The sequence below is a fragment of the Miscanthus floridulus genome, chromosome 3, assembly GCF_019320115.1.
Source record: "Miscanthus floridulus cultivar M001 chromosome 3, ASM1932011v1, whole genome shotgun sequence".
Taxonomy (NCBI): domain Eukaryota; kingdom Viridiplantae; phylum Streptophyta; class Magnoliopsida; order Poales; family Poaceae; genus Miscanthus; species Miscanthus floridulus.
The window spans coordinates 9,568,891-9,582,274 of record NC_089582.1 but is presented as its reverse complement, the minus strand read 5'-3'; the positions used below and the strand labels follow the sequence as shown (position 1 = coordinate 9,582,274).

The 13,384-nt window shown below is 46.4% G+C and overlaps 2 protein-coding genes across 4 annotated transcripts; both read right to left on the bottom strand.

The window, feature by feature from the left end:
* Positions 1-930: 930 nt before the first annotated feature.
* Positions 931-3,264, bottom strand: LOC136544931 (uncharacterized). Its single transcript, XM_066536988.1, has 2 exons — positions 1,756-3,264; positions 931-1,677 (listed from the first exon to the last, which is right to left on the bottom strand). Exons 1-2 carry the CDS (start codon positions 2,933-2,935, stop codon positions 1,049-1,051), a joined length of 1,809 nt encoding a protein of 602 aa, XP_066393085.1. The 5' UTR covers positions 2,936-3,264; the 3' UTR covers positions 931-1,048.
* A 147-nt stretch (positions 3,265-3,411) lies between these two features.
* On the bottom strand, positions 3,412-11,164 carry LOC136541345 (uncharacterized). 3 transcript variants are annotated; one of them, XM_066533179.1, is made up of 17 exons: positions 10,934-11,164; positions 10,213-10,387; positions 9,650-10,071; positions 9,295-9,520; positions 8,971-9,219; positions 8,779-8,894; positions 8,523-8,618; positions 8,351-8,438; positions 8,025-8,254; positions 7,227-7,411; positions 6,891-7,090; positions 6,239-6,571; positions 6,009-6,110; positions 4,906-5,203; positions 4,663-4,811; positions 4,091-4,375; positions 3,412-3,982 (listed from the first exon to the last, which is right to left on the bottom strand). In XM_066533179.1, the coding sequence occupies exons 3-17, from the start codon at positions 9,955-9,957 to the stop codon at positions 3,791-3,793; spliced, it is 3,057 nt and encodes a 1,018-aa protein (XP_066389276.1). In that variant the 5' UTR covers positions 9,958-10,071; positions 10,213-10,387; positions 10,934-11,164; the 3' UTR covers positions 3,412-3,790. The 3 variants fall into 3 exon arrangements, with proteins under 3 accessions (XP_066389276.1, XP_066389274.1, XP_066389277.1); XM_066533177.1 differs by lacking the exon at positions 10,213-10,387; XM_066533180.1 differs by lacking the exons at positions 6,239-6,571; positions 10,213-10,387.
* Positions 11,165-13,384: the final 2,220 nt, after the last annotated feature.

The following is a 13,384-nucleotide window of genomic DNA, read 5'->3' as shown; positions in this document are numbered from 1 at the left end:
CGGCCGGCGTGTGCGGGCGCGGCGGGAGTGGCGCTCCCGGTGAGGCGGGCGGCGGGCGGCCGCGGCCGACGGCAGGCGCGGCGGGCAGGCGAGGCGGCGGGCACGCGTGGCAGGCAGGCAGGCGGCCAGGCGTGGCGGGCGCGGCAGGCAGGCGGGACTGGGCCGCGGGCCTTTAGCCGGCTCTGCCGCACCACCGATCAGGGCGCGTCACTGCCGCGCCAAGATCGGTGGTGTGGCAGACCCTGTCACGTCACCTGTCAGCGCCCCGGTCGTCGCAATGTCATCCCTCTCGCCGCGCCACCATTCATAACGCGGCACAGGCGTTTCGCCGCGTCAGGAAAATAGGCGCGACCAAAAATGTTAGTTTTGAAAAAAAATTAAAACAGTGTTAAATTTAAAATTAGTTTGAAAAAGTCAGTGGAGGGAACTCCACGTCTAGCATCAACGTCAAGCATGGTGGCCGCGGCGGCACGACTAGTACTGAAGGCAGCAGCAATGTTCTAAATTGCGGGCTAAGCCCCTTAGTAGCTGCCTCCCCAAAGGCTAACAATGGCTATAGCTGGCTAAATAGCGCGCTAAGCCATTTAGCTGCTGACAAAAACAGAGGAAAGAACAGAGCATTCTGGGACATGGCAGCAGCCGCTGCTGCTTGCTCTCCCACGCGCTCGCCGCTCGCCGCTGCCCTTTGCGGTCGCAGTAACAGCAGAAGCCGCTGCTCTCTCGCGGCTGCCGCTTGTCGGGTAAAACATTCACATATTCGTACTGCTCAATGCTCATGGTCTGATACTCTGCCGGTTCAGCTTCCTCCCATGGACTAGCAATGCAGCATCCCACTTTCATTTTTGTAGAATTGATGACAAAATATATTAAGCTTACAAAATCCCACAGCCAATGTGTCATATGTTTTGCACAAAAAGCATACGGATAGCTAAAACAGTTATGTTGTAGTAGGCTTGGAGATCACAACCAGGAAGATGACGATTGTACATCATAGCAATGCGCGCGGCTAACGCAATGCATTACGCATCGCGAGTTCAATTAAGCATTATTAATCTTCATCAGGCTCCCCATCAGCGGCCTCTGCTCCTGCTGCTGCTTCAGGCAGCTGCATGCCCATGTCCTTACTGCTCTCGGTGTGCCCCCCTGCTGCTGCAGGTTTAGCTTCTGCTGCAGCTTCTTTCATTGGACTAGTATCATCCGGCAAAGGATCCAGGCCGGCGAAGCCCCTGGCCGCCTCGATGATGGCCACCGGCAGGCCAAGGCACTTGTCCACGATCTCCTTCTTCATCTCCTCCAGCTGCTTGAGGAGCAGGTCCTCCTCCACCTTGCCGCCTTCCTTCTTGCGCTTGTCGTCCTTGGCCTGGTCGTACTCCCTCCTGAAGAGCTTCCAGGCGTCCTCCCCTTCCAGCTTGGGCGGGCGGACCACGAGGCCCGTGCGCGCCATGATCTTGGCGTCGTCCTCCTTGAGGCAGGTGACGAGCACGGCGCTCCTGTGCTCCCCCTTGGGCAGGCCGTAGGCGAGGCGGTCCCCCCACTCGCCCTCCTTCGGCGGCAGCAGCGTCAGGTTGCTGTACCAGCACCCGTCGTCGTCGTCGCGGCGGTACGCCCGGATGTCGTCGAACACGATCATGTACGACGTCTTGGACAGCGTCATGTTGAGGATGTAGAGTAGCACCCCTGAGCATGCGTGCGTGTGTCGCGTTATTAAATCCCATTGCCGTCAATTGTCATCATGAGCAAGATCGATACACCTACCGATTTTGGATTTCTCGACGGCACGGCTGTTGGCGATCTGCTCCTCGAGAAGCTCCTTCAAGATGCGCTCCTCCTCCTCCTTTGCCTGCTTGTTGGCATCTTCACCGGCGCCGGCCTCGGTGACGACGCTCTCCTCCTTCTTCGGGGCACCTTGGGTGTCGTCAGCCTTCTCCGCCGCCTGGTTCTGTTGTCCGGCACCTCTAGCTGCGGAGGCACGGCGTTTGGCCACCATCTCGGCCGCCTTCCTCCGGAGTTTGTCGACGACGGGAGCGGCTTCCGGCTTCTCCATCCTTTTCCTCTCCTCCGTGGTGGCGTCTGTGACAACCTTGGATTTGTCGACGATGTCCTCGACCTTGGCGGTGTCGAGGCCGAGGTTGTCGAGCATCCGGTAGAGGAGGTTGAAGCGGTCCTCCGAGTCCGGCGGGCCGACGCACACCCAGAGGCGGAGCGCGAAGTTGTCCTTGGCCTTGTCGTGCACGAACACCTTCTGCGCCAGCGCCGTCTTGCCGCTGCCGTGGATGCCCGCGATGCCCGCCGCCCGGAACTTCCGCTCCGAGTCGTCGGGGGCCACGAGGGCGTCGATCACCTCGCCGGCCTCCTTGTCCCACCCGTAGATCCTCTCCTCGTCCACGTAGCTGGTCGTCCACTCGTAGTACTGCTCCGGCTCCAGCACGTTCTTGGTCAGCCGGAGCAGCAGCGTCAGTGACACGCCTTCTTTCTCTTCCTGCTCCTGCTGCTGCTTCTTGCTTTGCTGCTGCTGCTTCCACGCCCGGGGCTTGCAGGGGATGCAACCGGTCGCCGCCGACGCCGGCTTGCTGTCGTCGGCGCCGGCAGAGCTCTCCGCAGCGTCCTGCTGCTCACGCGGCCACTTGCAGTGGTCCAACGACGCAGCCCCGCGTTCCTCCAATGCAGCCCTGATGAGGTGCACCAGGTTGTGCAGCTCCTCCCTCTTGCTCCGGGGAAGGACATCGTCGTCCTTTACTTCCTTGTCATCGCCTCGAAGTGCGATCTTGGCCTTGATCTTTTCGAGGACCTTGGAGATTTCAGCCAGGACCTTCCTCTCCCCCTCATCCAGAGGTTTGTCGGCCAGGGCGTCGAATTCCTCGAACAGCTTATCCACTTCGGGCCGCAGTTCCTGCAGGTCGTAGCTCTGTTCTCCATACTCAGTCTGCTTCGCCATGGTCGTCGATAGATAGACACTACTTGTTTGTTTTGTGTATAGATGGAGATGGATGCCACTGATTGCCCATGCTTCATTTATATGTAGCCATACACATAACAGTATGGCATGTGATCATCATCAGATGCTTGCTCACTTGAGGAGCAAAGCAAAGATGCGATGCTACGATGATATGCTTCCTCTCCCCAGTCCCCAGGGCTTTAGCTTTAACCTTGGACAAGATACAAAAAGACCTTGCATCGCACACCTGCTTCTTTGTGAAGACAAGGAGACTTCAGCAGAACTGAAGCCGGCCCAGTGTGGCTTCTTCTGCTCACCCAGCAACTTTGAACAAATGAGTGTACCTAGCAAAGAGTGGCACCCAAGTAACTAAGTAAGGAACCAGCATTTGATCTCACCTTGATGGATCTTTATCTAGCTTTCGACCTGTTTTGATGGATCTCCCAACAAGCGATCCCTTATAAATAAATAAATAAAAAGACGACCATGTGACAGGCTAAATGTACCAGGCTGGATCATCACATGGTTCCTGACCAGCAAGCCAAAAAGGAGAAAACATAATAGAATCAAAACATTCTTCTGTAACACTCTAGTTCTTTTTTGTTACATTCCTTTGATTGAATACAAGCAGTAGGCAGCAGGTGAATTTTCTTTCTATACATACAGATTACAATGCTGCAGGTGAGGTCAGTAAAGCAGGGACGCCGACAAGGGCAGATAACCCAGGTCCACCTAAGTTGGCTGGATGTGGGATCAGATCATCAGAAACAAAAACAACAGTGTGTGATGAAGCTAGTTATTGTTAATTTTTCTAGCTAGCAGTAGCAACTCCTTGGAACAGCAAGGGCTGCAGAATCAGGAAGAGGGCTCCGTATCTGGGGTTCTTGTTCTTTCAATGGTGAAATGGTCAACAACCCGTACAGATCTCACAGGATCCGGTGATGAGGCTGATCTCCACTTGCTTGGATGCTTCCGGTCGTGGCTGAGCTGATGAGGCCCTCTTCCCTCTGATTCCCACCTTGGATCCAACTTCCAGCCCTTTGGGACCTGTTTATTCACAGCAGAGCAAAGAAACATTTTGTTACCGGTGTGCAGTTACATAAGGAACAGAGTTCTGAGCAGATTGGAGCAAAGGAAAGCAGGCTGATCTGCTACCTTGTCAACTGCAAGAGTAAATATTTCCAGATCACCATCCTTCTTAATATGAAACCTTGTGAAAGATTTGTAGTTTGCGATGCGCAGTGATGAGAAGGCTTCATCAAAGTGTATGTGGAACCAGTTGATGCAGATGTACAGGTAGCTACCAAATATGAGGGAAACAACTGGAGTCGAGAAAATCCAGAAATAGATAAACACAGAAGTGTAGTACATGATCAGAACACTCCGTGAAAGAGACATCATTCCGTTCTTGCATATATTTATTCTTGTCACCGCCATGACCTGAGCAAAGGTATAAGGTATAAGCTGTTAGATACTCCGTACTTGCTAAAATCTACAAAACATGGACTGGAAACGAAACAGTAACATGCACCAAATCTTGACAAATTAATCTTCTGTAGTGTAATGCATCACATTTTCAAAATAGTTAAATTCTGAATTTGTGAAGTTAGATTACTAGTTCTTGCCCATACAACATATAAAAATTCTTTACAGTAGATCATAGTTTATTCTACAACTGCAGATCCATTCCTCAAGGAAACTGTAACATTTCCAGAAAATCTTATTACCTCAGGGACGTCAAAGGTTGACATAAGGTATTTTATACATGCTGGGTACAGTCCCAGAGTCCATTGCTCCAAACGAGCACGAAGACCAGTAGGATCTGGAAAATGCTCACTTTCCATGGATCGATACCATTCATACAGAGTGTGATAACCTACAAAAAAAATATTTGTAATAAAGCTTTCACTTGGGTTTTGACCCATCACCTATGATAAGAATTCAGGAAGCACCACTATGGCATGGCATACCTGAAGTTGCCAATAAATGATTACGAATACAAATTTCAATGCCCAACTCCAGCAGCAACATTAAAAGTAATGCTGCAGTTAAATGGGCCAAAACATGGAGGCCGCCTATAATAGCTCTTCTCCTCCTTGATAGTTTGGATGGTACGAATGAATATGACGCCATCAGTAAAGTAAGACTTCCTACTGAAGAGACATAAGAGTGCTCAAAAATATAAAGCAAAGCACTCCATATCGTGCCTGAGAAGCTTTTCAGACGCCCAGACCAAGTTTCTTCATTTAAGACATGAACAAGATTACACTGGAACAAATACAAATAAAATCAAGAATATGAATACAAATAGACATGTTGGTCAATTTTACCTTCCAAGTGATAGTAGCAATATGAATACAAATCAAGAGACCATAAAGGGTAACGGATGATATATGTGATGCAAAGTATTCATCTGAGGCTGGTACAAAGAATATGACATGTCCAGTACCAACCAGCTAACTTTTGGTCAACAAACATACTACAAGATTTACAGTAATTACTAACATTCTTCAAAAAGAAAAGGCAGAAATAAGCAAATAAAAATAAATCCATAACAGAGGTCAGCCCACAGAAGCAAGAAAGGTGCAAGTACTACTTAGTTTACAAATCTGGGAATAAATTTGCTAGTGGTGGCCGACTGGTACAGTCCAGCTGATAATGACTAATTGCTCTATTCTCAGTTATTTAGCCCTTTTTGGATGAGTTGGAACCCTTTGATGTTGTCGGTTGTTCATCTTCTTACATGAATATTTTACAGATGTGTTGGTTGTTCATCTTCTTACATGAATATTTTACAGATGTGTTGGCAAAGTTCTAAATTCTTCAAGAGATGATTAGATAATTTATTAGAGAGACATTTAATGAAGTGGAGCTCAGTTTTTTGAAGATGAAAGTGAGAACAATTTTACTATGAAAAAATGCTTCCAGGTTTTGATTTCAGAAAAATCAGAGGACAAAAACTGAGGCTCAAGATTACTATTAGCAACTAACCTCCACAGTTACTACTAATTCAAATGTGCGACAAAGGATAATCTTTAAAATAAAATGGCCATTTTGAGAATCTGCAACTAACCTGTGGGAACATTGAAAACACCAGTATGAAGTATATAAAACCACCAATGATGTCAAACTGCCAATTCTTTTTGCGGAACTTCAATATGTTACCCAATGCAATCTGTGAATTTAGTAAATTAGATTGTGCTCATCTCACAATTGATGGTATAGTACACAAAAGCTTCTTAAGCTGATCACTGAACTAAATAAGCAAGAATTACTTCATCAACATAGGAAAAAAAAACATACCCCACTAGACTCATCATAAGATGGATAAGCTGCCTTGCATTCATAGGTGGTTCCAGAGAACCTCTCAAAGTTTCTGAAAACATGTGTTGGGTGCAAAAAGGCGCCACCACATCCATTGACAAGCAAGTGTTGCACAAAATTAGTTTTTTCTGATCGAGTGGCAGAGTGCCTCATAAAATGGTGTAAATCCCCTGCCATGCGAAGTTTACATCTTCCTTTCAGGTATTCCTGAATTAAATGTGATACATTCTTGCCTGTAGTCTCGTTCCAATACCAATCAAGAAGCCAGTTTGGCTCATGTGTTACTACAATCACAGAATCATTCTCTCCAACCTGCACAGCTTTAGTATTGAAGTCGATCAATTAAATCTGGAAATATTACCTGCAACTTCCAAGTTCCAAGAGATATTCTGGAAAGGTAAGAGGGATACCTTCCAACTAGAAAGCAAAAGGGGCTAAGAGCCTATCAGCCTAAGACTACAAAGAATTTGCAGCAACTCTTTTTGTGTTTACTGTACATGCAAATATTAGCCGACATACATGGTTGAAGACTTGAAGCAATTACTAACGCATGTTGTCCCATGTGAAACCAAAAATAAGGAAATGAAACTCGTTTAAAAGAAAAAATATGAGCAAGCGAAGAAAAATGCACCTTATTCCGACAAACATCTGCAAAGAACTTGAATTGGTACACATCAACATCACCATGGAGAGATAAATCAAGACCAAATATCCACCAACCCTTGGGAAGATGCAATGCAAAATAACTCTTCTTCTGAGGCAGAAACCATCCACCTAACCAGCTTTTATGACATATATATCTCATAAAAGTATGAAGCCCATCAAACCAGTCTGTTATAAAAAAGTATCAGAAATTGTGAAAGGAACAAAACACAAACATGCATTGTATTCCTTACATCATTGACCAAGTACACAAGAAAGAAAATAATATGAGATATTATTAGATTAATCAAGAATGTTTACAAACCATGGTTTCCAGGAATTATGAAACACTGTGGTCCATCATATTCAGTCATCTTTGATACACCAGGAGGAAGCTCAGGCTTATCCAAAGCTATATGTTCATCACTGTACCAAGGTGGAGGCTGTAGAGCGTACTCAAAAGGCCTAAACAAGCGTCTCTCGTATGTAAATGATGAAGGGTTTGGGTACCTGCAAATTCGAAAACGACAGATCTATGACTATGATGCACTAATGCAATGGACTAAGTCATGTCTAGTTTATAGATTATGACATATGTATGGGCAATATTCAATAAAGATACAGATCTCAGCATGCAAGTGATATGAGATGATATCTAGTGACTACATGCCATACAAGTATTAGGAATTATGAACTAGAAAATGTTAAGCTGTATGGAGCCAATGGAGAATGCAGAAGGCACAAAGAATCGCATATCTAAAATAATATCAGGTTTTCCTCCTGAGAAAGAAGCATGTCATCTTATCCACAAGTACTATTGCTTGAATCATACAGAGGCAACCAGAATAACCCTTTTCAGGCAGAGAACAATATGCAAAATATTATGGTGCACAGAGATCAATAAAGTGTTTCCAAAAATAGGACAAAAACTCAAGCCAGACTAACTAGATATTCCAACACTCAGTTAGAACTCAGTTGCATATAATTCCCAAGGTAATAGGAAGAAGTGAATCATGTGTTCCTCCTAGCCAAGCATAGGAAGACAAGAAATGCTTTGCAAATGTGCACAAGTACACTGGCTGCAGAGAAGAACCAGGTTTGGTTAAATATGGTACAATCTTACGCAAGATCTCCACCGATAATAAGTAAGTTCCCACGTGGAAGAGTATGCATAGAGCCACCGATAACAGTCCTAATAGATGGTTGGGCTAACAGTCGGGCAACTGTATATGATGAATTCCCTCCATCACCGGTGTCTGCAACAAAGTCAAACCAAAGGTCTTCCCTTTCATTGAAGTAGTCATACAATAGGTCATCATTTGGAGTGTTGTCTGTTGGTCCTTTCATTGCAGCCTACAGACGGATGTAGAAAGTAGTTTGAGAAAAAGAATATTTGGACAGAAAAATGTGCAAAGACGCAGATAATAAAGCTGGAAATTGGAAATTTACCTGCATCATGCGCATGTCAAATCGCCCAACAAAAAGAGTCACAGAGACCATAAGATCAAATGCTGTCTTGAATAAATCAGCAGATGTCCTGTGTAAATATAAATTCAACATGTCAGGTCTTTTTTGTTGGTTTCATGTAACTTGGTGTAGTTAAAGTTATAGAAGGGCCTACCCTGAATACCAAGGCACCATGTCCAGGAAATCTGGTTTCATATGCCTCTTCAGCTTCTCATCCTCCAAATCCGTTGATGGGTGGGTAAGAGCCCATCTGAAGTATTTACGGAACATAACCAATAATTAGAATTACACAATCACTAATCATTCAGAGAGAGAACTTAAGGTATCAGAAAGAAACATTAGTAGCCACCACGTGGCAACAACTATTTCAGCAATATTAGTACGCACAGTGTGAAAAACTAAAGGCATACCCAGTCGATCTCTCCACAACAAAGTTAGCGATATAGAGGCCAACAAATGTAGCCCACAATGAGTACAAAGGAGATATTTCATCCGATGGGCCAGCACAGGATCCACTGCAAACTAACTGGAGAAAAACATGATCAAAGAAGTGCAACATGGATGTCACCATAAGAGATGAATAAAGGAGAAGCAAGCAGTACCTCCCCGTAGATAACCCATTTTGCCAGAATAGGATAGTCACTTGCAGATCCAACAGGAGCAAACCAAGACGAACATATCTCATCTTTCAACTGATTCATACGGAGAAAATTTGATATCCAGGTACTTCCATTTTCATTTTTAAGGAAAGCAAGCAAATTGGGATCAGAACTACTACCAAAAGATTTGCTCTTGTGCACAGCACGATTCCCACAATGACTGTAGAATACACAGCATGCAATACTGATTACCTGAAAGAAAAAAGATGAATCTTGCTGCGATCAATACGGAGGAAAAGAATATAATGGCCATTCTAGAGAACTTACTGTACAGTTCTGGAGAATTGTCCATATTCCTGGCCTCGTTCCTGCCATCCGTGCAACCAACCCAATGTACCAGAGACCAATAAATATGATATGAAAGGCAATGATGAAAAGGACCGAGGAGAAATATATTGTCAAGAAAAGCGAAAGGTTCATGCGCATATCAACCCCCATTGACTGGAAACTAGGAAGATGGTACAGGGATGCAAAGCAAATCCAAGCAACATACCTGCAATTGTGCAATATTACTATATGAGTGGTGTACATAACAATTAACATAGAGCTTTCTCTGGTCAATGAAGAAAAGCCAAAGGATTAAAATATTGACTTCTGAAGAAGCCTGAAAGTGGATACGTACCAGCGGTTAAAATTCGAGTAGCTTGGCTGAATGGTCCTTCCAAGAAAAGGAGATGAGAAGAAATAGAAGAAGCCAATGAGGCAAACATACATGGACCACCATTTGATATTGTTGTCCAATTTATGTATGAGCGTATGCATGTTGTCAGACGATATAAAAAAGAGACAGGCAATAATCACTGCAGTCATAATATGCCTGGAGTGTTCATGCGGGTACGGGTATGTATGTGTCAGGATAGTCCTAACTCTGCCCATCTTGAGGGTTCCCAAGAGTGGGCGTGGGCTACCAATCTGCTTGTCTGAACCCATCTGGACCTGGATATTTTTGCACAAGCAGACCAGCTGTTTTGGTGTAAATGGTGTGCTACTGAACTTCTCCTTCAGGCATCAAGCTGAATTGATGTGATGTGATGCGATGCATGCCTGAATGATTACATACATAGTATAATGTCAGATCTGTGCAAAAGTAAACACAGAAAATGTACGAAATTGGAAGTATCAGAGGAAATGATTGACCATTAATGCCTATGCTTATTTCATGTTTCTGAACTCATTAATACCTACCATGCTTATTGCACATTTCTGAAGCACACAAGGTACAGTATCAGGATGGCGATACTTATTTCAGAGTTTGACCACAAAGAAAGTGCAATCCTTAAGAAGAAGTGGCATCCTAGTACGATTGGTAAGCAGATCCAGACTGTAGAGCGAGGCTGTGGTAGCACGTGGGCAGAGTCAGCTGTGGCGAAGCAAGGTATCGTGAGTTTACTCAACAAGTAATAACTAGTGCAAAGTGGGCAAATATACTAGTACCACCAATGTTTGTTTACTTATTGTTGTAAAAAAAACTGTTTGCTTTACTTATTAATTATATAATAATAATACAACTTTTCCTTGGCCCCGGAAGGAAAAAGACAAGGAAAAAAAAAACAGGCACTCCACATTGGAGGGGTCCGAAGTCCGAAGGCGTGAATCGATGAATGGAGTGAGATGCAGGACTGGTGAGATGGATGGGCGGTTAACGATGCGAGGTCCGCTCTGGAGGAGGAGAATAGCCTGCCCAATCACCCCATGTGTGGGCGGGTGGATGACAAAGGAGTAAATTTTAGTGCCGCAATGCAGCAAGAAAAGAAAATCCTGAGCAGTTCCTGTCGTGCCTCTACTACTACTAATAAAGAGTGGGTTTCGGAATCGATTGCTCACCACTGTTCTGTCTGTACTATGCTATGCATGCATGTAGTGGAAAAAGGAAACAGGAATGGAATGGCAGTTAGGGGTGCGTTACCAAGCGCGGTGGGAACGAACCGGAGTCCGGATGGATCTCCACCTCCACCTCCACTCGACGGCAATCCAATCCAAATGCTGGCGTGGCGGGGAGAGGAGGAGGATGCGCGGACGGGGCGGCTGTGTGATCGGGAAGGGACCTCGCTTCGGCTGGTTGGGTCCGGCCGAAGAGGGGAAGGAAGGAGGAGAGAGGAGGAGGCGAGGAGCGCATCCGCATCGATGGCCAAGACCAAGAGAATAGCCCCGGGCTCCTTTTCTGTTGTGAACCATCCCAGCCGTTCATTCCAAAAGCCCCGATTGCTGCTGCTTCTTTTTCTTTCTTTTTTTATTAATTAAAGTTTTTTTATTACTGCTCGTTGCGTCATTTGGAGATTAGCCGCCGATGTGATGCGAATATCCGTACCAGATAAAACTAGTGGCATGGCTCTCCCAAGCGGTTTGTACGTTGGCTTCTAAGGCCTTCCGTAGTGCCTAAAACAGAGAGAGAAAGATGAAGCATCACTCAACACACTGCAACTATCGATACCAGCATGGGAAAAGAGGGGAGCGGTGAATGTAGTTGCACCGATGCTATCTCCGTTTTTTAATGGAAGAAAGAGAGAGAGAGACTGCACTACAGGAAGGAAGAGAAGGAACCACTACTAGCTTTGGTTTTCTAATTAGCCCCATCCCAACTACCGCAACGCATGCGGGATGAGCTCAAGGGCTCTTGATTTGACTGCTATGCAGGGGCTACTGTACCTCTAGTGATGCTTGCACGTTGTAGGATATGCAAAGCGATACCAAATACTATACGTGGGGCCCGTTTTTTATTTAGCACCACTCCACCATTGTGGAGAGCCTAAGAGCACCTTCAACGGATTACTTATTACGTCACATCTTCTAAAAATCTATATAAGTTAGGCTGGGCAATCGGTTTTACCCGAAACTTCGGTTCGGTTTCTTCAGTTTCTATAAATTTCGGTTTTTAGAATGTAACACCCAATCGGTTTGTCGCACAACCAAAAACTGATGAGTTGGGTTTCGCGTTTTTTGGTTCGGTGTTCGGTTGAAACCGAGCAAACCGATCGCTGCATGCATAGAGAAGAGAGAGAGGGAGAATTAGAAGCATCTTCGTCGTCATCCGCGGCCGCGCTCAGCCGCCGGCAGATGCGTCGTCGTCTGTGGCCGGGACGGCGGGCCGCCACACCGTCGCACTTGCGCCGCGTCGACGGCCACGCAGCCCCACCTGCCGCCGAGGCCGCCACCCGCGCCGCCTTGCCCTGCCCTCGCGCCGCCCTGCTATCTGCCACGCTCGAGCTGGGCTCGCACTTGTCCCGCCGTGTGCGCGAAGACAGGGGAGGGAGACGAGGATTGCTCGTGGAGTCCAGAGTCCTGGCCTCTCGTGCGAATGGATAGGGTGAGCGAGAGATGAGTTGGGCAGCTGGGCTACTGGGCCGTTAAGGCTGATGTACGTGTGCGGAGAACCGAAACCGAAGCCGATAGTCGAACTTCCCAGATGTAAAAATCGAAGCCAAAACCGAAAATAACGACATTTCGGCTCGGCTCGGCTCGGTTCTCGGTTTTTGGGTAAAAAGTGCCCATATATATATATATGTTAGAGTATAGACTTTTCTTCTTCCCTCTCAGCAGGTTACTAATGATACCTTTAAATTGGATAGGAGAGATGTAACGGATCACTTACATTTGAAGGAGAGATGGACTCTAAGTAACTACTTAATATGTTAGAGTAGCCACAGTCTCTTATATCGCGTACGTATTAGGGATGAGGCAAATAAAATCTATTAGAGATTCTCTGGCCGAGTTGTACCAAGTGAAGCACCAAGGGAGCCAGAGCCTTTTCATCGTGTTCACTTAGCTGCAGCTACGACTGCGACTACGGGCGATGAGCTGCTAAGCACTAGTGCAGCCACGCCCACAGCCGGCTTTTAGCAAAAGCGAACACACGTCCCTACTCGTTCGGTTCTACTAACTGCACACGCCACATAGCCGCAGGTTGCACAACCGAGCACCCCATTGTTAACAAATGGTTACAGGGTTGGCTAAAATCACAGTGAAATTGCAACAAACATGCATGCTCTACTGCTGCAAGGGGAGATTTTTTTTTTAATTTTAACATTTTTTAAAAACTAATTTTAAATCTAACATGGTCGGTTTTTTTTTAAACTAACACTTTTTGCCGCGCCTATTGCCCTGGCGCGGCCAAATGCATGTGCCGCACCATGCATGGTGGCGCAGCAGAGGTCTGACGTGGCGACGACTGAAATCGCGATCGTTGACGTGGCAGGGCTCTGCCGCGCCACGGAGCATGGCGCGGCTGGGCCAAATAAATATCGCGCCCGCCCGCGAGCACCCCTGCCCGCCGCCAGCCGCACGCGGCCGCGCCACAAACGCCGTCGCGTCAAGGCCGCCCGCTCCTAAGGTACCTCCCTCTCGATTTCATGTTATTTTG